This window comes from Loxodonta africana, chromosome 14 (assembly GCF_030014295.1).
Source record: "Loxodonta africana isolate mLoxAfr1 chromosome 14, mLoxAfr1.hap2, whole genome shotgun sequence".
In the NCBI taxonomy this organism is placed as follows: domain Eukaryota; kingdom Metazoa; phylum Chordata; class Mammalia; order Proboscidea; family Elephantidae; genus Loxodonta; species Loxodonta africana.
Window position 1 is genome coordinate 50,343,875 of NC_087355.1, and position 26,988 is coordinate 50,370,862.

General features: G+C 38.1%; 1 protein-coding gene across 13 annotated transcripts in view; it reads left to right on the top strand.

Annotated features, from left to right (window-relative positions):
* Window positions 1–26,988, top strand: part of VPS13B (vacuolar protein sorting 13 homolog B) — a 916,907-nt gene that overhangs the window by 696,671 nt on the left and 193,248 nt on the right. For all 13 annotated transcript variants that reach the window (XM_064267936.1, XM_064267938.1, XM_064267934.1 and 10 more), the window contains 2 exons: window positions 878–1,015; window positions 22,620–23,027. In XM_064267936.1, the coding sequence (XP_064124006.1) occupies window positions 878–1,015; window positions 22,620–23,027 (546 nt within the window). The remainder of the gene's footprint in view (window positions 1–877; window positions 1,016–22,619; window positions 23,028–26,988) is intronic.

A 26,988-nucleotide genomic window follows, 5' to 3' on the forward strand; every position in this document is an offset into this window, starting at 1 on the left:
TCAGTTTACCATCACCAATAGCCAAGATATATATTTTTAAATACACAATATTAAGTAGGAAAATGTAAACAGTTGTACAGTATTAAAAACAGAAAGTCACAACAGAAAAAAAGTCAACTTTTATAATTGTGACTCTTAAAAAATTGACCAATTTTTATCGTTAAAGAAGGCTATGAGAAAAGCTGGAACCCTGTGTCACAGTGGTTAAAAGCTAGCTGCTGGCCAAAAGATCAGCAGTTCAAATCCACCAGCTGCTCCTTGGGAACCCTGTGGATCCTATAGGGTCACTATGATTCAGAACAGACTCGACAGCAATGGCTTTAGTTTTTGTTTTGTTTTTTTTTCATGGAGAAAGTTACTGAAGTTAGCTTCAAAAGCCTAGCAGTAAAAAGTGATTGTAACGTCAGTCAAACTCTAAAACAGATCAAATAACTAAGTACTGTAGTATTAATGCACTGCATCTTTCAGCTTGTATATGCCTTAAAAAAAAAAAAAAAAAACTGAAAAGGTTGCCCTGTTTTGTTTTTGCAATACCACATTAAAAAAAATTTTTTTTTAAATACAACTGTTCAGCTGTTAGCACCTCACAGGATACAGAAACTTTACCTTCACTCAAAGACTATATGAGTTAAGATTCAAAATATCTTTTCCTCTTTGACAGTTTTCTGAAAAATGATTTCTTCATCCCACCTTACACAGAGATAGCTTATCTTTCAGGATGGAAGTCCCTGTGTACTATATGTGTACAAACAAATGAATCAATGAGGATTGCATGCTATTATTTAACCACTTTTTTCTCATTTATTAGTTTGAACTTATACAGCAAAATGAGATATCTGTGATTTAATTATTTTCCATTTAATTGTTGTCACTTCAGATCCTGGGAAGACTCTGCCAGATGCCCTTGACTACTGCACTGTTTGGCTGCAGACAGTGCCTGGAGAAATAGACAGCAAAAGTGGCATCCCACCCTCCCTTGTAATGCTGCAAATTAAAGACTTTCTTAATGGACCAGGTAAGCAAGTCATAATCCAAGTGTATACATATTTTATGTGAGTATATTAAACAGTAATCTTGATTTTTTTTGCCAGAAATGGGTTTTTTTCTAGCCTGTTTTCAGACTGTCCATTCTAGAGATCGAAGACAAATATAAATATGCATTAAAAATTACCTTTAGTCTTACAAAAGTTAATTATCAATTAAAGAATAGTTGATGAGAAACCAAAGACCCAACACTATTTCAGTCTTTTCTATTAATTAACTTTGTGATCCTAGGCAGTTTGTCTAATCTCCTGTGCCTCAGTTTTCTCATCTATACAATGAAGAAAATGAAATGGATGGATGACTAGGTGGGTAAGATATTTGATATACATACATGAGAGTGTATACATAGGTTAAAAATAGATAGATAAATATGCTTATTTAAAATGCTTAGCAAAGTGCTTGAGACATGTTATTGTTAGATGCCATCGAGTCGGTTCCAGCTTATAGTAACCCTATGTACAACAAAAAGAAACACTGCCCGGACCTGCACCATCCTCACAGTAGTTGCCATGTTTGAGACCATTGTTGCAGCCATTGTCAGTCCATCTTGTTGAGGATCTTCCTCTTTCTCTCTGGCTCTCCATTTTACCAAGCATGATGTCCTTCTCCAGTGACTGGTCCCTCCTGATAACATGTTGAAAGTATGTGAGATGAAGTCTCGCCATCCTGGCTTCTAAGGAGCATTCTGGCAGTACTGTACATCTTCCAAAATAGATTTCGTCATTCTTCTGATGGTGGTGGTGTTAGCTGCCATCAAGTCAGTTCCAACTCATAGTGACCCTATGTACCACAGAATGAAACACTTCCCAGTCCTGAGCCATCCTTACAGTCGTTGTTATGCTTGAGCCCATTGTTGCAGCCACTGTGTCGATGCATGTCGTTGAGGGTCTTCCTCCTTTCGGCTGACTCCGTACTCTACCATGCATGATGTCCTTTTCCAGGGACTGATCCCTCCTGACTACATGTCGAAAGTGTGTGAGACTCAGTCTCACCATCCTTGCTTCTAAGGAGCATTCTGGTTGTACTTCTTCCAAGACAGATTTGTTCATACTTTTGGCAGTCCAGGGCGTATTTAATGTGCTTCGCCACCACCACAATTCAAAGGCGTCAATTCTTCTTCGGTCTTCCTTATTCATTGTCCAGCTTTCACATGCATATGATGCTATTGAAAATACCATGGCTTGGGTCAGGTGGAAACCCTGGTGGCGTAGTGGGTAAGTGCTATGGCTGCTAACCAAAGGGTCGGCAGTTCTAATCCACCAGGCGCTCCTTGGAAACTCTATGGGGCAGTTCTACTCTGTCCTATAGGGTCACTATGAGTCAGAATCGACTTGACAGCACTGGGTTTGGTTTTTTGGTTTTGGGTCAGGTACACCTTAGTCTTCAAGGTGATATCTTTGCTTTTCAACACTTTAAAGATGTCTCTTGCAGCAGATCTGCCCAATGTAATACGTCATTTTATTTCTTGACTGCTGCTTCCACGGGCGTTGATTGTGGATCCGAGTAAAATGAAATCCTTGACAGCTTTAGTATTTGTGTTTTTATCATGATGTCGTTTATTGGTCCAGTTGTGAGGATTTTTAGTTTTCTTTATGTTGAGGTGTAATCTGTACTGAAGGCGGTAGTCTTTAATCTTCATCAGTAAGTGCTTCACGTCCTCTTCACATTCTACAAGCAAGGTTGTGTCATCTGCATATCTCAGGTTGTTAATGAGTCTTCCTGTAATCCTGATGCTGCATTCACACATATAAAACTGAAAAAAAAAAAGCAGTATATACCTGCTGTTAGGTTCTGTCGAGTCAGTTCCAACTCATGGCGACCCTGTGTACAACAGAAGGTAGAGATACCAAGATAAATTGTGTGATTATTATGTCACGGGCACTAAGTGCTGTACACACATGTATACCCAAGGGGTAGGCACTATAATTATCCCTTTTTTTATAATATGGACACTAAGATTTAGAAAGGTGAAATAACTTGCCAAATGTCATAATTGTAGTGGGGCCATTCTTTATGACTCCAATGACCTAAATCTTAACTTCTGCACTAAATAATTTTATCATAACTAAAGATTTTTCCTTTCCTCTCCTGTTCCTCCGCCTCCTCCTCTTTTTTCCTGCTCTTTTTCTTCTTCTTCCTTCTCATGTTCCTCCTCCTCTTCTCTTTTTCTATTATTTTCCTCTCATCCCAAACCCAGTGCCATTGAATCGATTCCAACTCATAGTGACCCTATAGGACAGAGTAGAACTGCCCCATCAAGTTTCCAAGAAGCACCTGGCGGATTTGAACTGCCAACACTTTGGTTAGCAGCTGTAGCACTTAACCACTCTGCCACCAGTGTTTCCCCTCTCATCCCAGTGAGGTCTTACCTATTTAACAGAAACTCATTTTTTTTTTTTTTTACTACATTTCAGTTTTCCTTTTGTTATTTTATACTTAAAGTGCTTCATAACACATTAGTCATCAAAGAAATGTTAGTTTCTTCATTAAGAATGTGAAACAATGATATGACACTATCCTAAGATCTCTAGCAATATTCTGCAAGGCACGAATTTTGTTGAATGACAAATATCCACATGCATATGGAGCATGGAAAGATACACATACTCCACATGTTGAGTATATGTGCCATGGCATACCGAGTCATTTTTTATCTACGACTATAGATGACGAAGGCCAGTCATGGTGTCTGGTATAAACAGAGCCTTAAACCACCTACACTGGTCCTTCCACTCAAGCCCAATTCTTCTTGAAGCATGTTTCTCAATGGCCATGATAGAATTATGAAGAACTATTTCTAATCATGATAAATCTCTAGACATAGTTTTAAAGACTCAAAGGAAAGCAAGAAGCTGATGGTGAAGGATAAGGAAATCATTGAAGTTGGAGAGAAGGGATGAGGTAATGGATGGATTGAGAGGAATGCGAGTCCTGGTGCTCAGTTAGTGAGTGTGAAGTACCATATTTCATTGAATCCAAGCTACCATAAATTGTAGGGGGGAAAAAAACATTGTTTTATGTATCACTAAGAAAAAATCTTCATTGAAACTATGATGCAGTGCTTTCCTATTATATCTAGAGTGGGATGTGTCCTGATTTCAGGGTTGTTCACATGTGGATAAATGGGCAGGTTAGAACAGATTAGGGTGAGAACACATAGTTCACAGAAGAGTAATAGAGGGACTTGGGTTTACCTCTTAGTTTCTCCTCTTTAGTTTCAGATTCCTTTTGTTGTTAGGCACAGCCTTTCATTCACTTTGGCTAAAAAATTCTGTCATAGTTTATATTTGGATGAATTGAATATGTTTGTAAAAAGATTTGGATGTGCAAGTCAATAGTAAATTGTGTACCATGTTTCAAAGGCAAGCAAATAGATTGAATTTTAGGGGAAATGCTCATGAATCAATGAAAAATTGTGCATTTATAATTATAACATTTAAAGCACCCCTGTAGTAGAAATGTGATTTTTAAAAAATAGTTGTTTATATAGTTTAAATAGTTGCCATTACTAGTTTTGTGTGCGTTCAATAATAATGATAATCTATTTAGAGACAAACTTTTAAGTAAATGAATTAAAACAGTTGCTTTACAGCAGTACCTCTCAAAACTGAGTCTGTGTTTCAGGCACATCTGGAGAACTTGTTAAAATGAAAATGGCAAAGTAGATGCTGTCGGTATGGGAACTATACTTTTTGAGCAAGGTTTTATATAACTATATGTATAAAACATATGATTTTTTTTTTAAGACCATCAGTTACAGAACAAACTGCAGATACTTTTTGGGCATGGGAGAGGGGAATGATACAAAGAAATACCTCATCAAGGGAGGGCACTATTGGTAAATAGACATACAAGGCTTCTTCTTTGCATAAAATACAGTAGTTTTTAAAATGGTTTTATTATGAAAAATCAAAAATAATGTCCAGTGAATAGTTAAAGTTCTTTAAACATTTTGGCCAAGAGTACTTCTGTTTCATAAATTATTTGAGGGAAGATTTGTGTCTTAGTTATCTAGTGCTGCTATAACAGAAATACCATAAGTGGATGTCTTTAACAAAGAGAAATTTATTCTCTCACAGTCTGGGAGGCTAGAAGTTTAAATTCAGGGTGCCAGCTCCAGGGGAAAGCTTTCTCTCTCTGTCCACCCTGAGGAAAGGTCCTTGTCATTATTCTTCCCCTGGCCCAGGAGATTCTCAGAGCAGCAACCCCAGGTCCAAAGGACATACTCCTCTCCTGGCTCTTCTTGCTTAGTGGCAATGAATTCCCTCTCCTCTCTGCTCACTTCTCTCTTTCATATTTCAAAAGAGATTGACTCAAGATACAACCTGATCCTGTAGATTGTGTTCTGCTTCATTAGCGTAACTGCCTCTAATCCTGCCTCATTAACATCATAGAGGGAAATTACATCAGATTACAGAATGGAGGACAGCCACACAGTCCTGGGAATCATGGCCTAGCCAAGCTGACACATTTTTTTTGGTGACACAATTCAATCCATAGCAATTTGTTTGAATGATACATCAACTTTGTGGAATTCCCACTGAAACACTAACCTAACAGTTTTGAAATGCTCCAGCATTTACTACCTTAGACAAAAATTTTCTTACTGTAAATAATTTGTCATTTTAAGTAGATAGGTGGGAGACCTTGGGTGGCACAAATGGTTGAGCACTTGACTACTAATAAAAAGGTTGGTAGTGGTTTGAACCCACCCAAAGGCACCTTGGAAGACAAGCCTGGTGATCTGCTTCTGAAAGGTCATCACCTTGAAAACCCTATGGAGCCGTTCTACTCTGCTCATGTGGGGTCACCATAGTTGGCATCAGCTCTATGGCAACTAACAACAATGGCTGTTTGTGACAAAATATAATTTCTAATTGTAAGTTGGATAACTAGATGTTATTTTGTAATTCTTTTACCACACAGCAAGCCAGATTGTCACTCTGTATTAACTTAGACATCAAAAAGCTATAGCAAGTAGCGAGACTACCAATTAAATGGGAGTAGGACATGTTAAACCATTTCTTGCCATACGAATGTATTATTTCATAGATTTGGAAAACTCAAGAAAATTATATTTTTTCCAGATTTTAGGTAATAGGATACTAAGGGTAGTATCATTTATGCTGAGACTAGGGAAACAAGCTTCAGCTTTATAATATTCCTCAATATCATTCTCTCCCCTTGAAAAATAAAAGGCATTTTTTTTTTTTTTAGTATTACAATTAAAGCTTTAATTTTTATGCAGTATAAACCTTAAAAATCCTTTGGCTGCCATTAGTTTTTTAGTCTATATGCACATCTATCTAAGTTTGTTCTCAAAGAATGTAATATGCTAAATCTCTAATGTATTATATTTCCATTTATCTTTCCTTGTTTTGAATAAAGATTACAGTACTATTAAGACTTAGGACCCTAAAAGGTGGAAGAAGTGCTGATTATAACTACCTAACCTTAAATGTTCTTCAAAAAGGTGTGAATTTAACAGCTTTCAGATTCAGCCTTTTGAGTTTATTTTTGAGGGATTATTTATTTTTCAGGGGTTATTTAATATAAACAAATGATACAAATGCTGCTTTTTAGCATTTGTTTTTAGAAGAACAATTCAAGGTTCATGAGTATTCCCTTATTTCCTCTGTTCACTTAATAGTACTTTACAGCAAATGGCAGGTCCCAACTTCTACATCAAAAAAACTTCTTCAAAGCTCCCCCCCGCCCCAAATTTTTTCCTTCAGAGACAACAGTTGTACCCATTAGCAAGGTCAGTGGCTTGGAGAAACCTGGAGAACAGCAGCTACCAGAAACCCACGAGAATAATACCTCCAGCAGGTGATAGATTAGTGGGAACAAATTGGAACCATTGCAGTTGAGCAATCCTGGTTTCTTTCAAGCTGTTTTTAAAATGTCGTCATTTTAATACACAATCTAAGCCCTGCGGAACAGTCCACAGCAGGTTAATTTGAATCGTATGATGTGTCACTGCCCTCAGCTGACATGAGCTCCGTTCCATGTGTGAAGCCATAATAAATCCATTCCCAACCGAGGAAAATTCCCTGTGAGAAGGTGAACTAATCCAGGCCTCACACTGGCATGCTAGCCCTCCATAATTGAAAGCAGGGCCACCTGTTCCCAGCTCAGTTAGCTGATAGAGAACTAGCTTTAGATTAGATATTTCTTATATTGAAAAATCATTCATACTTTTTGCAAATTCACATTCAGCTGTGAGCTGTTTGGTATGATATCATAGAGAAACATAGGAATGTGCCCACTTGATCCCAGTTTAAAAGTTTTCTTAACCAGAGGATTTCTTACCTTTGAAATGAGAAAAAAAAATTTTTTTAACTTAATGAGAGCTGACACTTGAGAAGAAGACCTGGTAAGAGTGCAGATTTTTCTAATTAACTCAGGATCATTTGCAAAAACATTTGAGCTCCCTGGTAGTTTTTTCATAGTTCTTTTGCAGACAATTTTTTGAACCACTATTGCTAGCCATGAAATGACATTTAAATGATGACAAAGAAAAAAATGTGCCAAACTGGATGGACATTCCCAAGTCATTTATGTTTTATTATAAGTGAATTATCAGCATGCCGGACTCATCATAGAATTTAAGTTACATAGCCCTGGTGGTGCAGCAGTTAAGCTTTTGGCTGTTAACTAAAAGATCAGCAGTTTGAATCTACCAGCCACTCCTTGGAAATCCTATGGGGCAATTCTGCTCTGCCCTGTAGGGTTGCTATGAGTCAAAATCAACTCGACAGCAATGGGTTTGGCTTTTGGTTTGGTTATATCAAACACAAAATTATGAATGTAGTTTCACATTTTTTCATTTAGTTTCGTGTATATGGTGTCTATGTTGAAACATCTAGCTGCTGATGTCTTTTTCTCTTAGTAAAATCACTTCTTTAGTCTCTCCCTTTTTAGCCTGTTTATTAGTTTATGCACTTTTCAGCTTTTGTGATTTCATTCTGGCTTTAGACTTATTTCATCTCTGGCTTAATTTGATTTTTGGTCTAAAAATTTATTTGACTTCTAATTGGTTATAATTCTATTTTGAATACTGTTCTCTGCTTCTATTATGCTTTATGGATTAGCTTACTGTTTTATAGGTTGCAATGATTTTAATTTCTACTTAAAAAAAAATCCTAAACATCTTAGTCTATCTCATTTCAACAAACCCCTCGTGACATTTTCTGGAGTAGAAAATAAAGGAAAAATAATGTGATTTTTAAATTCAAGAAGATTTAAAGCTAAAGATAACATTTTAGGTGGTGAATTTAAATAATTATTGTTTCTCGACATTGTCTTAATAGTTAACCCATTGCTCCTTTTCTGTTTTCAAAAACAGGGCTAAGACTCAGATCCTAATCACTGGACCCCTGTCTCTATCTAAATTCACTTTTATAGCCATATTATCAGGCCTTCTTCTACATTTAAAAAATGTAAACTAGTTAATAAAACTGAAAAAAACTTGACTTTTATATTTCCTGAGTTTTACGGGTTTCAGTTTGTAGTGTCGGCATTATATTATCATAGTTTATTTTCCCCGTAATTTATCAAAATGAGACAGTAAACTTGATGGAGAGAAGTGAAAGACTTAACAGGTACAGAGAGGAAAAATTCATAGGCTTTGGTAATGGAGTAGAGGGTATGGGGGATAAGGGAGAAGGAGATTTAAGCATGACTTCTGGGTTTCTGACTGGTCTAACCAGACGCAAGGTAACCCTTTTTGCTGAGATAGAAAATACTTGAAGAGGACCACATTGTTTTATTTATTTTTATTTGTGAGGGCAGAGAGATCATATGTTGAGTTTTTGGCAGTTATACATAAATACCTGGACCTCACAGGAGAGAGACCGGGACTTGTGATACAGGACTGGATATTTTGGAGTCTTTGGGATATAGATGTTAACACCATGGGGATGATGAGATTACTTAGAGAGGAAGCAGAGATGTAATAGAGAAAAGAGCCCAAGACTTGATCTCGAAGAAGTCCAATCAATTTTTAATGGCCAGCAGGAGAAGGAGGAGCTGGAAAGGAAACTGAGGGCTAAGAGAAAAATGTCAAAGAAGTCAAGAGTGCTTCAAAAAGGAAGAAGTTATCAACAGTGTCAAATAGTGCTTCAGGGTCTAGTAAGATGAGAAATGGAAGATAGCTAGTGGATTTATAGATGCAAGTGTTTCTCCCACTCCCAGTTGGATTGACCTTGGTGTACACTAGAATGCACTTCTGAATGAGCGGGAGTAAAGAAATGGGAGCAGAGAGATAAATAACTCTTCTAAGAAGTTTGACTGTGAAAACGAAGGATAAGGGTAGTATATTTAACACTAAGGGACTTTTGAGATCAGTTATTGGTTTTCTCTTATGATGAAAGAGACTTGAGTTTTCTCATGTTAAAATGTCAGTAAGAAGGATCCCATTGAGAGAAGAGTTGGATAAATTAAGGAGGAAAAAGATAAGGGTGGGTTCCTGAAAAAGAGTGAAGGAATAGGATCCAATGTACATGTGAAAGAACAAGTTTTAGATTAGAGGAGCAAGAGCTTCTTTATTTTGCATAATAATTAAGGAAGGGAAGGAAAATTGTGACATATGCAGGTAGTTTTTTAGTATGGCAGCAAGACATTGAGAGAGATTTAATGGCTTTAACTTCGTCCACTGAAGCTAGAAGCAACATTACCTACTGAAGTTGAAGAAGGGTGGGAGAAGTATGATAATTTGAAGGCAAATGGAGATTTGAAATCATCTTCCTGTACGAGTTCTTCCTCATATACCATACTCATTCTCATTTCTGTCCCTTTTTAAAATTTTTTATTTCAAACATATGTGAAAGTAGGCTGAATAGTATAATGAACCTCCTGCTTAAAACAGCTGTCACCTTATGGCCAATATTGTTTCTTGTATATTCCTATGTACTTTCCCACCACCTGTATTGTTTTGGAGCAAATCCCATGAATTATATTATTTTATATGTAACTTTACAAAATGTGTCTCTAAAAGATAAGGACTTTAAAAAACATAACTACAATACTATTACCAAACCCAAAAAAAAAAAAAAAATTCTTGGCAGTATTATCAAATATCCAGTCAGTGTTCAAATTTTCAGTTATCTCATAAATGTCATAATGTATGTCGTTATGTGAGTGCTTGTGTCTATGTATATATTTTTTAAGTTTGTTTGTATCAAGATCCAGATAAGGTCCACTCATTGCTATTGTTTGATATATTTTTCACATTTCTTTTAATTAATAGATTTGCTCCTCCATCTTTTTTGCCATCTCTCGCAATTTATATATTGAAGAAACCGGATCATTTATCCCATAGAGTTTACCACAGTTTGAATTTTGTCTGTTCCCCCATTCCTGTGTGTTTACTATACATAAATTAGTAGTTGGCTTTATCCAATTAAGGTTTATTTGTTTTTTAGTAAGATTGTTTTGTAAGAGGTATTGTGTTCCACCAGGAATCATATAATATCTAAAGGTCTACCTTTTTGTGATGCTAGTGGCCATCGATGCTCAATGCCTAAATTCATTGGAAGCTGCCAAGTGGTAGTATTCTAATCCTAGTATTCCTTTTTTGTGTATTAGCTGCAATATTCCTGTAAAGAAAAACCTTCCCACATCTGCTATTTGGTTACTTAGTGGCATTGTTCATCCAAGAAAGGCAGGATAAATGCATGATTATTTGCCATTATTTATCCATTTTCAAAAATAAGTTGATTCTCTAGCATCTTCCAGTAGTGTCCAATTAGTTGTAGTTGTTTGGTGTTACTCTAAATTCATTGTTTTTAATGATGCTCACATTGTCTCATCATTGGTACTGGGAACCTCTGTAAATTGGCTTCTCTTATGTTTTTAATCTTGCTGTTCCCCAGTCTGTAACCCTCCCTCTCTTTCCTGTTGCCCACCCAGATTCCGTGCTGCCAGTGGGTACAGTCTAAGTCCCATTTCCTTCAGTCTCTTCTCTTTCATTAAACACTAATCTCACACTCACACCTTTCTATGTGCAGCTTGGTAATACTATTTTCACTAAATTTTAAAACATTTGGGGGTGGAGCCAAGATGGCGGACTAGGCAGATGCTACCTCGGATCCCTCTTACAACAAAGACACGGAAAAACAAGTGAATCGATCACATACAGAACAATCTACGAACCCTGAACAACAAACACAGATTTAGAGACGGAGAACTAACTAATACGGGGAAGCAGCGATTGTTTTCAGAGCCTGAAGCCAGGGTACCAGTCAGGTACGGCACAAGCACAGAGAGCTGCTCCACCCCCCTGAACTAACCCCGGGAGGGGGACCAGCCGGTTCCGTGGGCGGCGTGGGACGCAGCCGGTAGGAGAAGTCCCTGGAAGGCAGTGACTGGTCTTGGAATGGGGAGAGCAGCGTCCCAGCTGGGGAACTGTCCCGCCGGGATTTGGACTGGATGCAGGTACGGCATAAACACGGAGAGCTGCTCCACCCCCCTGAACTAACCCTGGGAGGGGGACTAGCCGGTTCCGCGGGCGGCGTGGGACGCAGCCGGTAGGAGAAGTCCCTGGGAGGCAGCGACTGGTATTGGAACGGGGAGAACAGCGTCCCAGCCGGGACATTCGGTCACGGCACAAGCACGGGGAGCTGCTCCACCCACCTGAACTAACCCCGGGAGGGGGCCCAACCGGTTTTCGGAGGCGGCACGGCAACTCGGCTGGAGGGACGAGAAGTCCCCGGGAGGCAGCGACTGATTTTGGAGTCGAGAGTGCACCGTCCCAGCAGGGGAGCCTTGACGCTGGGCATGGGGCTGGAAGCAGAGGATCTGACTGTGACTCCAGCGGGCCAGACCCCCCGGGGCAATCTCCACACAGCCAGCACACATAGGCGACGCGCCCCGCGGGAATGAATCTCAGATATAATAGTCATTCCAAGCAAGACAAGCAACTCTGGCTATATTCTGAGGTGCTACTCTCCTATCTCTCTGTTCCCTCCCCCACCCTCCCCAGGCGGCTTCATTAACATCCGAATAGCCTGAGCCAGAGGGAGAACTCTGATAGGGATCTGACTGCATTTTTTTTTAGCGGATTTTCTGGAAAAACTAGTTTCCCAGTGATGGCTCGGAGACAACAATCCATATCAAACCACTTAAAGAAGCAGACCATGACAGCTTCTCCAACCCCCCAAACAAAAGAATCAAAATCTTTCCCAAATGAAGATACAATCCTGGAATTATCAGATACAGAATATAAAAAACTAATTTACAGAATGCTTCAAGACATCACAAATGAAATAAGGCAAACTGCAGAAAAAGCCAAGGAACACACTGATAAAACTGTTGAAGAACTCAAAAAGATTATTCAAGAACATAGTGGAAAAATTAATATGTTGCAAGAATCCATAGAGAGACAGCATGTAGAAATCCAAAAGATTAACAATAAAATTACAGAATTAGACAACGCAATAGGAAGTCAGAGGAGCAGACTCGAGCAATTAGAATGCAGACTGGGACATCTGGAGGACCAGGGAATCAACACCAACATAGCTGAAAAAAAATCAGATAAAAGAATTTAAAAAAATGAAGAAACCCTAAGAATCATGTGGGACTCTATCAAGAAGGATAACCTGCGTGTGATAGGAGTCTCAGAACAGGGAGGGGGGACAGAAAACACAGAGAAAATAGTTGAAGAACTCCTGACGCAAAACTTGCCTGACATCATGAAAGATGAAAGGATATCTATCCAAGATGCTCATCGAACCCCATTTAAGATTGATCCAAAAAGAAAAACACCAAGACATATTATCATCAAACTTGCCAAAACCAAAGATAAACAGAAAATTTTAAAAGTAGCCAGGGAGAAAAGAAAGGTTTCCTTCAAGGGAGAATCAATAAGAATAAGTTCAGACTACTCAGCAGAAACCATGCAGGCAAGAAGGGAACGGGACGACATATACAGAACACTGAAGGAGAAAAACTGCCAGCCAAGGATCATATATCCAGCAAAACTCTCTCTGAAATATGAAGGCGAAATTAAGATATTTACAGATAAACACAAGTTTAGAGAATTTGCAAAAACCAAACCAAAGCTACAAGAAATACTAAAGGATATTTTTTGGTCAGAGAACCAATAATCTCAGATATCAGCACAACACAAGGTCACAAAACAGAACGTCCTGATATCAACTCAAATAGGGAAATCACAAAAACAAACAAATTAAGATTAATTAAAAAAAAATACACATAACAGGGAATCATGGAAGTCAATAGGTAAAAGATCACAATAATCAAAAAGAGGGACTAAATACAGGAGGCATTGAACTGCCATATGGAGAGTGATACAAGACAATATAGAACAATACAAGTTAGGTTTTTACTTAGAAAAATAGGAGTAAATAATAAGGTAACCACAAAAAGGTATAACAACTCTATAACTCAAGATAAAAGCCAAGAAAAACGTAACGACTCAAGTAACATAAAGTCAAACACTGTGAAAATGAGGATCTCACAATTTACTAAGAAAAACGCCTCAGCACAAAAAAGTATGTGGAAAAATGAAATTGTCAACAACACACATAAAAAGGCATCAAAATGACAGCAGTAAAAACTTATTTATCTGTAATTACGCTGAATGTAAATGGACTAAATGCACCAATAAAGAGACAGAGAGTTACAGACTGGATAAAGAAACACGATCCATCTATATGCTATCTACAAGAGACACACCTTAGACTTAGAGACACAAACAAACTAAAACTCAAAGGATGGAAAAAAATATATCAAGCAAACAATAAGCAAAAAAGAAGAGGAGTAGCAGTAAAACATTTGGCTGCTTCTAAATCTCATCCCACTGTCCTCAAGGATGAGTATATGCCACCACTGAGAATAGTCCTCCACTAAAATAAAGGGGGAGGTGGGGCGTAGGCACCAACAAAGTTGCCAATTAGTGGAATGGTATAATGTGTTTAGCTTCCTATGGTGACTGCTTAGAGAGGGAGATGCTCTTTTAGATGAATTCAGTTGAATACATTCATTTTAGAAAATCAGTATAATACTATAGTTAGACTTTTTATGTTGGAATTTTGGGAGGCAGAGGAGCCAAAAAGGTCAATGCTTGACCGTAAGAATATGTATGCAAGTAATTTAGCTAGTGGTGATGATGCCCAGATCCCAGTGACAAGCAACATGAACTGCTTGTTGGCAGACCCATGTTGGACACACATCATTCACCATCTGTGAGCCTACTCACCAGCACATATACCAAAAACCCAAAACCCATTGCCATTAAGTCAATTCCAACTCATAGAGACCCTATAGGACAGAGTAGAACTGTCCCATAGGGTTTCCAAGGAGCGGCTGTGGATTTGAACTGCCAACATTTTGGTTGGCAGCCGAGCTTTTAACAACTGCACCACCAGGGCTCCACACATGTACCAGGAGCAGCATATACCCAGTTCCACTTTGGTTGCCACCATTAATTGAAACACTCATGTCTACCACCACTGAGGTCTTTACGCATCACACCTTAAATAAAGACACATTGATCTCACTGTCATGGGCAGCTTCCCAGCTTTTCTAGCTCTTACACCTGTGAATGCTCAGTCTCCAATGTCCACTGACATTATGAATACCTTTACTTGACCACTGTAACAAAAATTTGAATTTGAATCTCTGAGTAAGAGGGGAAAAATGTGCTATGGCCTAGTAATAAAATCTTTTTTATCTGAGTTATAATAATTTATAAATTCAAGCTTGATTACAGATGTTAGTTCTATATTTTGCATTTACCTCACTAAGGTGGGGGAAAAACACCATCATTCTTGTATCTGTACTAGCCACACATGTATGCACCGAGTGTTCCTAGCAAGCCTTGCTTGTCTAAAAACATTTTCTCTCACAAATAAAATTCCAAAGGAAGAAACACTTAACAAAGAAGTTTTCTTTCATAAATGTTACGATTTGGTTATAACAAGCCATATTGAATCCATTGGATTTTTGGTAATAGATTTCAAAATACATCATAAATGTAAGTAATGTGATGACTAATGGGCCAAGTAAAGTTGGAACATTTTAAATGAGAAAATAGCTGGAACAGTTTTCAGGAAACTTTTCCACTTGATTTTTGGTCCCCCACAAGGTGTGCATAAACATAAACTTAGGGGCATCACCTCTGGGGCTTGAATTCCCTCTCTGATTTCATTATTACAGTATGATTCTTTTCCTTTCACTATTAAGTCATCTCCTAGGGTGATGGGAGCATAAAATAAGTGTAATTTATTTGTATTTGTGTAATCTCCTTTTAACTCAATAGTCATTCCATCATTCTGTTTCCTGGTAGCTGTTCTGAAAAGTTTTGAAGAGTAATTAGAATCTAATAATTGACAGGCATGAGTTTACTTGGCAACTTAGAGAGTATGTTTTGAGGATGGTGAGAAATGAGATCTGGCAGAAAAATAGATGACTCAGCTGGGAGATTCTCTATTACTACATATTCCTAAAATTTAAACTCTGAAAATAATCCATTTATTAAAGTTAAGTGAGGATTATGAAAAAAATTCTAAACTCTTCAACACAAAGTCTGATAATAATGAGAATAAAACCCATATTAACAATCTATGCCTGGGTCTTTATCCAGTTATATTTCCAGTTCTAGTAAAACATTATATATAGCTTTACAGTGTCTTTGATGAGGGAAATTGTAGTCCATTTCTTTAATGTTTCATATTAACAATGAAGTTAATGTTTTTCATCATTTTTTTAGTATTAAAAAAAGACCCAAATAAGTAGATTGCTCAATTTTTATTTTTATTTTTTACATTTAAAAATGCCAGACTTTTTTGTTGCATTATTTTTCCCTTTTATAAAAATAATTTTCCTGTCATTATGAGGCTGTGAAAATATTTGCAATAAAGGCACTAATTTTCTGCTGAAAAAAAAAGTGCCTGACTAGTTCAAGGACATGAAGGTTTAGATATCCTGGGTAATAAAAATAACAATATGGATTTGTTAAATTGTGAGATATGACAATGATTTCATGATTATAGTTGAAAGTTCCACACATGTTGATGATGTACTTTATATAACAGTGAAGGGTGCTATTTCATTCATGGTGCATTACATTTTTATACTCGTTTACTGTCTTCTTGGTGGACCTGTTGCTTTTGAAAGAAATGCATAGTATTACAGAATAGCCTCATTTCCACTCTGCTTTTTCAGCACTTGACCTGTAGAACTCATAGTACTCCTCAGCCTGCTCAAATGGGTCTACTTCAGCTCCTCTGTTTACACAGAGAATTAGACATGTTTTGCATGGCCCACTGGGAGACACCATGTACAGACAGGTATTGTACTGTACACAGACATACAAAAAACATTTGAAACGTGAATTATTTAAATGTTTTGAATATCAATTTGTTCCTTATTAAAATTTAACATGGCAACTGTCTTATGCTACACATAGCCCTAGTAGATTTTTTTTTTTAGATCTGTAAACTTTCTAAAAATTTTCATGAACTGCTGCTCAGTGACTGAAATAGGTTTTGTAACCCTAACCTTAAGATCATCCTCAGAATGAGATTTTGATACATACATGACAGTTTTGACAGGACACCATAGGAAAGAGTCTAATGGAAATAGATAAAGCGATCAAAGTGTCCAAATAAGTAGCCCTCCTCTACGAATCCACTGGTCTGAGAAAGGGTCATCCAGAAACTGTCACCATAAGAAGTTAAAATTAGAAATTTACTGTTCAAAAGTCACAAAGCAAAATAAATGTAAAAGAGTTTATATTAAAAGTTTAAATAAACTTTCAAATGATTTTTTGTAATTTTGTGGCATTTATACTTCTGAAATTGTTACCATCGAAGACCACGCTGGGACTTTTGGGACAAACTGTATGTAAGGAGGGAGACCCAAGATATTGCTTCAGATGTTCTTGTTCCTGAAATTTATTGAGTCCTGGTTTATTGTTACATAAGAACTAGTGATCTAGTAGAGATTCGTGACTGTTACAAGATAGAACAAGACAGATAACTGTAAGTATGCATTTTCCATCTCAATTTTGAGGGCTTATTCTGAATAAATATTGTGAGCTGTGCATTTTTGTTGCTTTGGGAAATGGATCTTTCTCCTCCCCTAATTTCAGATTATTAAAAGATGTTATATTTGGTAGGGAGAACCTGGGTAGCACAAATGTTAAGCGCTCAACTGCTAACCGAAGGAGTGGTAGAATAAGGCTAGTAATGTAATTCAAATAGATTCAGGGTTGAAATTCTCTAATATGGTTTGATTTTTAGTACACATTTATTTTTCTTATCAGAATTTGAGCTTGACTGGTAAAGGAACTTTACTTTTAAATTTATTTTGTAATATGAACAAAGTCATATGAAAGAATAAGTTATCTTTCACATTTAAGCTACTTTGGATCTTGCGAAATTGATTTGTGCTTTTGAGTTTTACTGGCCCAGCTGACTCCAGTTCAGGGGTAAAATTAAAGCCCTTAATTTTCATGTTTCACTGCCTTTGGTATTAGTAATATCAGGGATGGTCCTATGGCTTCCTTGACATGTAGCAGTAGTATTCTATCTTTCTCACTCTCTGTAGAAGGGTCATCCTGATCTTGATGTTAGAAGGTTCAGCATAAATGTTCCACTGCCTTGTTGGGCCCCTACGTGTCTGTCAGTTTGTCGTATTGTGGGGGCTTGCGTGTTGCTGTGATACTGAAAGCTATGCCACTAGTATTCAAATGCCAGCAGGGTCATCCATGGCTGACAGGTTTCAGCTGAGATTCCAGACTAAGGCAGGCTAAGAGGAAGGATCTAGCAGTCTACTTCTGAAAAGATTTAGTCGATGAAAACCTTATGAATAGTAGCAGAACATTCTGTGATATAGTGCTGGAAGATGAGCCCCTCACGTTGGAAGACACTTAAAAGACAACTGGGGAAGACCTGCTTCCTCAAAGCAGAGTTGACCTTAATGACGTGGATGGAGTCAAGCTTTCAGGACCTTCATTTGCTAAATGCAGCACAACTCAAAATGAGAAGAAACAGCTGCAAACATCCATTAATAATCGGAACCTAGAAAACATGAAGTATGAATCTAGGAAAATTTGGAAATCGTCAAAAATGAAATGGAATGCATAAACATCAATATCCTAGGCATTAGTGAGCTGAAATGGACTGGTATTGGCCATTTTGAATCAGACAGTCATACGGGCTACTATGCATCAGGAGTGGAGGAAGACTCACTAACAACCTGTGTTATGCAGATGACACAACCTTGCTTGCTGAAAGTGAGGAGGACTGGAAGCACTTACTGATGAAGATGAAAGACCACAGCCTTCAGTATGGATTACACCTCAACATAAAGAAAACAAAAATCCTCACAACTAGATCAATAAGCAGCATCATGATAAATGGGGAAAAGATTGAATTTGTCAAGAATTTCTTTTTACTTGGATCCACAATCAACACCCATGGAAGAAGCAGTCAGGAAATCAAAACACCCGTTGCAATGGGCAAATCTGCTGCAAAGGACCTCTTTAAAGTGTTGAAAAACAAAGGTTTCACCTTGAAGACTAAGATGCGCCTGACGCAAACCATGGTGTTTTCAGTCACCTCCTATGCATGTGAAAGCTGGACAATGAATGAGGAAGACCAAAGAAGAATTGACGCCTTTGAATTGTGGTGTTAAAGAAGAATATTGAATATACCATGGACTGCCAAAAGAACGAACAAATCTGTCTTAGAAGAAGTACAACCAGAATGCTCCTTAGAAGCAAGGATGGCGAGACTACATCTCACATACTTTTGACATGTCATCAAGAGGGACCAGTCCCTGGAGAAGGACATCATGCTTGGTAAAGTAGAAGGTCAGCGAAAAAGAGGAAGACCCTCAATGAGATGGATTGACACAGTGGCTGCAACAGTGGGCTTAAGCATAATGGTTGTGAGGATGGTGCAATACCGGGCAGTGTTTCATTCTGTTGTACATAGAGTTGCTATGAGTCAGAACTGACCTGATGGCCCCTAACAACAACATCTTGTTGGAGGAGCCAGGGAGAGTGGAAAGTAAACCTGAAAACCTGACCTTGTACAGAATTGATAAACATTTATGCCTAAACTGGGCATATAAGAGCCATGGGCACATTCAAGCCTTTTGAAAAGAACACATGAGGATAAAAAATAATGAAATAGAGTAGGGGAAAACTGTCCTCTTAGCCATATGACAAAGTCATTGAAATGATTTGTTTCTTTTTTTATGTTTTAAGTTAATATACAGTAAAATTTGTCTTTTTTTATTTTAGTGTTAGAGTTATATGAATTTTAACATTATGTATAGATTCTTGTAACTACTGCCACAATCAGGATATAGACCGGTTCCATCATCCCAAAAAGCTCACTCATGGTACTCCTTTATAGGTCACATGTTTCTTCCAACCCTTACAACCCATTGTTCTCCATTCCATAGGACCGTTTTTTTTTTTTACTTTTGAGAATTTCATATAAATGAAGTCATACAGTGTGTAACCTATTCATACTGGCTTCTTTCACTTGTACACACCTACTCCTTGCTATCTCATCCAACATTTTGCATTTGGGACAATTTTAAAAATATTCTCGGGCTGTGGCTCCAATCATCCAGGCCCCATGTGGGCCTGCTGGGGCACCCTGTGCAGGCCACCCCAAATGATAAACTGACTGGGCCACGCAAGGGATGGTGGCTGCAGAACACCTTCTGGCCCTCATCTCTCAGAGGCCATGTCCTGGCCCAGCTACCGAGGGTGTGGGCGAAGGTGGGACGACACAAGATTGCAGACGGACAGAAGGAGGCCAGGCGAGAGCCCGAAGGTGCCAAGGGGGTTTGTGGGGAGAGAGGTAAAGGAGATGCATGGGACTGCAGGACCGAGATGTACAGAGGACAAGCCAGATCCCTGCCCAGAGCAGACGGTGGGCAGAGGACGAGTGGGGTCCATGTCTAGGGTGGGTAGTGGGAGGCAGTGAGAGATGGTGGTCGGTAGGCAACACTCAACTACCATGACCCCCAGTCCCCTGCAGGCTGTGAGGAGGTGGGGAAGTAGGGTCTGCCACACCACGTGCATCCCAAGATGCGCTGGGGGTGCCCAGCAGGTAGTAAACGACTGGGGGATGCCAGCGCTGAAGATGGGCATGGCCCCAGCTGTTGCATAACACTGATTTCACGTAACAACCTGGTCCACGAAACCTAAACATGTCAATAAGTGAAGAATGGATATAGTGTCTGTGAGATTCATCCATGTTGTAGTGTGTATCAATAATCCATTGCTTTTTCTTGCTGAGTAGTATTCCATTATACTGAATTGTTTAACAGTTCATTGAGCATCGTCTAGATTGTTTCCAGTTTGGGTGATTATGAATAGAACTGCTTTAAGTATTCCTGTATAGGTTGTTGTGTGAACAGAAATTTTCATTCCTCTAGGGTTTTTTTGTTTTTGTTTTTAGGGTTAATACCTGGCACTAGAGTTATATGTTCAACATATAGGAAACTGCTAAAATGTTTTCTAGAATGGCTGTACCATTTGTATCACTATTAGCAATGTGTGAGCGTTCCAGTAGCTCTGTATCCTCAGAGGGTAATCCAGTTTAGAATCCAGCTCCTTGTGGTTGGAGTACCAAGGCCCTTGCTTTCTCACTGCTTGTTGGCCACATCCTCAAAGCATCAATGACACAAAGAGCTCTTTTCACACTTTGAATCTGACTTCCCCTTAGGCCTCCTTTATCTGCCTTTAAAGGGCTCATGTAATAAGATCAGATCCACCAGATAATCTCCATATCTTAAATTCAACTGATCTGGGACTTTAATTACAACTGTACAATTGATTCACAGCATAGCAGTACCTTGATTAGATTAGTGTTTGGCTGAATAACCAGGGGGTGGGAATCTTAGGGGTGGAGGAGCATCGTTAGAATTCTGCCTAGCACAGAACCAGATAAGAATGTTCTGGGGTGCGCCAGCATGAAGTGACCAATCACATACTTAAAGTCCCCCCCTCCCCAAAAAAAAAAAAAAACCCATTTAATTGATTTCAACTAAAGTCCCAGATCAGTTGAATTTAAGATTTGAGGCTTGATGTGCTAAGTATTAGGAGTCCCTCGGTGGGGCAAACTTACGCACTCAACTACTCTCTGAAAGGTTGGTAGTACAGACCTACCCAGGACACCTCAGATGACAGGCCTGGTGATCGGCTTCTAAAAGGTCACAGCCTTGGGACTCCCTTGGAGCCCTCTGCTTTGCCATGAGTCAGGATCAGCTTCACAGTACCTAACTATAGCAGCTAAGTATTAAGGATAACAAGATGTTGAGTCAGGCCTTGAACTCAAAGATCTTGACTGATGGGAGATATAATCCCATAAAAAGAGAATACAGAGTATATGAAACCCTGATCAGTGGCACTTGGGCTAGTCTTGTGGATCACCTTCTTGGAGGAAATGCTGGGCAGTGGCCTGAAGATTAAAGGTGAGCCAGGCAGATAAAAGGTGTATCAGACAAAGGGAGCAGCATGAACAAAGGCCTAGTGGTATGACATAACATGGGCTGGGGGCAGTGGGCTCTATTAAACTCTGATATTTCTGAAGCTTTAAAATGTGAAATGGGCAATGACTGGAGATGAAGAAAGGCAAGGATTTTTAGTTGTTGTTTTCATTCTAAGAGGACTTTGCCTGATAGATAAGGAGGAGCCAGTAAAGAGATACAAGCAGGAGTGAGCCAATCAGGTTGGAATTTGAAGCAAATCATTGGGAAATTGCTCTGTGGAGACTGGATTACAAGAAATCTGTCTACACAGAGAAACCATTTAGGAGACTTTATAATAGCTGGAGAAGACAAAAGGCATGAAGGGAAAAAATGAGAGTGGCTAGAATGTAGAGAGAAGGAGATGGATTCAAGTGATATTTGGGGGTAAAACTGGCAAAACTTAATGATTGAGTGGATTGAGACCAGGGGAAGAGGGAATGAAGTGAGTCAGAATGTCAGATTTCTGGCTTCAGCCACTTGGTAAATTAGAGAGCCATTGACTGAGACAGGAATATAGCAAGAAAAAATGCAGGAACACTCCTGTTTGTAGCAGATCACAAAGAGGAAATGTTTTCTGCATATGCTTGGTAAGGGAATGTGGTGGGAAGCTACTTCAGTCAGTCAGTTGAACAAACATTTATTAATACGAGTATTTGTGATAAGTATTGTGGAAGCATAGTGGAAGTCCTTTTTCCTTGGAAGAGAAAATGCCAGTCTCAAGTAGCAAACTGGAAAGACTACTTCATTTTGGAGTGGGAAGGCAGAGGTATAAATAGATGGGCTTGATGTTCTTGTGTGGCCCTTCCTCTAGCAGGAGCAGACAGTCACGTGTCTGCCGGGAATGTGCACAGAAGTAGCTCAGGAGAAGTGTTCCTTCAAGTAACTACATAAGAAAAAACAATTAGGTAGTGAGTGAAAATATAACATTCTGGCCTCTTAATGAGTCTACAGTGTAGGTCTTGGGCTACTTAAATAGGAGGTTGACAGGGAAGTAAAGGCTTACATTTAACAAAAACATTTCAATAATTTTCTTGTCTTTTTCAATTCTCTAGCGGACATCAACTTGGATATATCAAAGCCTTTGAAAGCAAACTTGAGTTTTACCAAATTGGATCAGATAAACCATTTTGTAAAGAAGATAAGAAATGCTCACAGCTTTGCACACAGCAGAGAGACTTCAGCCCTGTCAAACACCACGCTGAATAAGGATGAACTTCCAGCCTCCAAATGCTACCGTGGGAAGCTGTCTAAGCCTGAAGTTCCTGGTGATAGAGTGCAAAAGATTCCAGTTCAAGAAAACATGTGGAGAGCTGTTTCTGGCTTTCAAAAAATTTCTGTCCATACTACTCAGATTGTGGTCTCCATGGAAACTGTCCCCCATCCTAGTAAACCATGCCTCTTAGCCTCTTTATCAAACCTCAGTGTAAGCCTTAGTGTCAAAGCAGCACAGAAAGTACCTGGTAAGTTATTTTTCGGATAATTGTATAGCAAATTCTTTGAGCCCTGTTATTTTTATGCCCTAAACTAAAGTGTTACTATCCATATCTTGGAGACATTCCTACAGATGTCTTTAAAACTGTTAATCCCTAAATTTCCCTTTTACCTAAAATATCTGTAGTAAAACAATAAGTACCAAGTTTTGTGAGCCGTTGGAGCAGTGGCTGTCCAAGAGTGGCCTCAGAAACAACAGCATCAGCATCTTCTGGAAACTTGTCAGAAATGCAAATTCTCAGACCCCACCCCAGACCTACTGAATCAAATTCTGGGCACAGAGCCCAGCAATCTGCTTTTCAACAAGCCCTGCAGGTGGTTCTGATGCACTACATTAAGTCACTGGTAACAATTTATTTAAAAAAGAAAAATTGTTGTGGTGGCAGGTATGCTACACAAACTGTAATATGAAGCCAGGTTTCACTTTGCAAGCATAATGCCATTGAGGATTATCAGCTAACAGCACCTGGAGAGGAAAGGCTGCCGCCCTGGAGCTCGTGCTTCTGTGCCTAGCCTCTCAGAGAGGCATGACCCTGCAGACTGAGTGTCATTGATGGGCAAGAGGTGAGAAATTAACTCACAGTGACATCTCGACATTTTCCTCTTCTGTTTTCATGACTAAGCGGTGTGCTTTTTCACACTGAATTAAAGAGGGTAGGCAGAAGGAATGTGAGGAGGGGAAGCGTAAATGCAAGGCACAGGTGGGAAATAACAGTTTTCAATCACAGAAACTGCTACTGTAAAAGTTCAGGGCACAATGCCAGAAATTTTACTCCGAAAGTAAGGGTAGCAAAAGGGAAACTTTTTTTACACTTTAATATGCAGGAAAGAATTGGGGCTGAGAGTTAGTGCAGGGGACAAAACAAATCTTTATACTCTATGCAACTTAGTTGCTTATCAAAAAGTCAGTAAGTGGCAGCTGGAGACTAAATGTAACTTAGTTCCCTATAGTCAGTTTGGGCACAGCAGTTTAAGAGATAAAGAAAAGGGTTTATAGTTGAGAAGTATGAATTTTAAGCCAAAAATTTAGGTGATTTATTTCCTTCTCACCAGAAATATTTGTGACCAAGCCAGCTAAAAGCACTGGTTTTTGTTTTTTGTTTTTTTATTGAAGTTAGAAATGAAAAATGTAAAGTTCATGGAACATGAAAGACTATGAAACACTGGAGGCTACAATTGCTGATTTGTCCACAAATAAATTGCAACCCAGACAACACAGGGCCTGTTCCCACGCCTTTTCAGTTGTACCTTAATCGTAGGAGGGAAAGGTTAGGACTCAACAGAGTGAAAGACTTTAAATGTACTTACTCAGAATTCTAGGTCTTTTTATTTTTTCATCTTCATTTCTTTTTTATTCATTTGCTACTCATATTTTACCCACTTTTAATGGTGTCTATTTTTTATCTTGGTAAACTTCCCTACAATATAATTAAAACCTTTCTTTCACTGAGCTATACAAGTTAGTAGACTTATTCTGTAAAAACATACTCCTTTAATAATTATGTTCGTACATTTAGTTAAACACAAAGGAACTACAGCTTTGACTGAGACATACTTTATTTAACACTAATGTGTAGTATCCAGCAAATGTTCTAAAATAGTTGTATCAACAAATGAAATCAAATGGACAAGAGCCTTTTAATAGGAAGAATTTTATTATGAGGCCTTAACAAACACCAAATCTAGTTTTTTCTACGTTTCTGTTTTATGTAATGGCTCAGACATCTTAAGAAGATAATAAAGTCAGCAAAATAGTAGTTTAAATTATTTAAGTTCTCATGAACTAATAAGATTATATTATTTCTAGTTAATGCTGAAAGCTAATTTCTGGGAAAATTGTAATTGAGAGATTATGTTTTTCAAAATATAATTTTTTAACTAAACAAAACATTATAAAGTAAAATATAATTTAAGCTTTAAACAGTAAATTAATTGTATAGTTAAGTATCTTAAAATTCATTGTTTTGGGTGAAAGATATGCAAAATATACATTCCGGTTTATTTTTTGATAAGTGGTAAAATATACCCCCCACCGCCCAAAAAAAAATCCTACCAGTAGTCATATTTCTTTTTGTATTTTTCAAGTGGCACCATTCTGTGTTTAACCAAAGTCTTTTATAGTGTATCTTTGAGCTCAACGGAGTTAATGTCAGATTTTTATAGTTTGAATCTAATGCAGAAATGCTTCACTGTGTCTTTGATTTTACAGTTTATACAACTATTGTGACCATCTGCAGCAGCTGCACTTTTCAAATTATTTGCCGAACCAAATTGAGCACAGTGACAAAAGTAGTCATCTCAGATGTACTATTAAACAGAGAGAGAAAAAGGAGCATTGCCTTGGTACAGTATAGCCATCTGCTGTACAGATGTTATTGTATAGAATGACTTAAGATAAAATAATTGTAGAAATTTTTCATTAAAACCTCAACAGTTTGCACTTGTTTATGCGAATCTGCATAACTCCCCAATGGGACAACACACTTGGGGTTTCTTTGGTTCTCACTCACTTTCTCTTTGATCCTTTTTGATGTGCTGACTTTAATAAACACAGTCAAAAACACTGCAAAAACATCATGGAAAAAACTACAAAGGAACAATTATAGCAGCAGAAACTACTCTAATCCCTAACTTACGCAAGCTATTTTTAGTGAAATTTTTTTTTTACACTCTTTATGTGACAATGTTATATAAACAGGGTAGAACGGTCCTTTGCAGATGAGTTTTAATTTGGGGGCTGAAGTAGATTTGGGATGCTCGAGGAAACTTATGTGCTAAGTAACATTTAGAGAAATACAATTGGAAATGTGCTATAGGCATACTTCCTCAGTTGTGAAAGGTACAAAAAATTTTGAGTTTGTCTAATGATTTTATTTTTCATCAATTAAATTGGCATAAGCTTCTGGGAGGTGTATGGCAAAGGAGAATAATAAAAGAATGAACAGGGAAAGTTGATTTTCTTCCTAAGACGTCAATAAATTTCAACAATCTAAATGCTTCCATATTTATTACTAATTTTTAAAACTTAATATTTAGAAATTATTCACTGAAGTATTAGAAGAACTTGTTTTCATCAAAATGAAGTGGTTAAATATTTTTCACTTTACAAAAAAAAATCACCAGGTCTTCTTAGCCTCCTGTGTTATTCTGCTACCCTCAACTATGAGAGCTTCAGGGGACCTGGTTTTTGTTTTGTTTCACTCTGCTGATACTAGCATGGCACTGACTTACAATAACCTAACTTGTATTTCTGCTAGAATATTTTGTTCTCCCCTGTGTCTTTGGTAAACTATCTCTAAAGTTCTGATTTTGGTGGATGTAATGCTTGTATTTCTAAAGCTGGTATATAAATATTACAGAAAATCCTATGATTGTGTTATCAATAACAAAATGAATCTCATTGAGAAATTATATCTTATTTTACGAAATGGTTTCAGATAGGTAATATTTCTTTTCCTATCCATTAAATCCAACCCCATTCTGTAGTATGTTCTTTTTAAAAATTACTCCTTCCCCCTGTATGGGCACACACACATCTTTTTTGTCGTTTGAAGTATGTTGTTTTGGAGAGCCTGTAAGCATGTAGCTATAAATTCTGAGCTGGCAGTGTAGAACTTTCTACAGGCAGGGTGGGAGTGAGCTGCAGACTTTAGCTCCCCTTGTCAGAGTAAATTATGGCTCTATTAGGGCGGCACTTCTTAAATTTCGGCAAACAAGGGTACACAATTCAGAGCTGGGAAATAGCTGTACTTTAGGCTGCCTTGCTCTTTCATGGGAGTGTTTCAGTGAAACAAAAATAGGATATGAACAAATTAGGTGGCACAAAAGGTTTGGGGAACATCCTAAGTGAGGCCATCATAGCAGGCATTTTAGTCAGAACTAGGAAAATGTTGGAAGCAATGTCAGTCTTTACAGACTTAGGGGACTTTC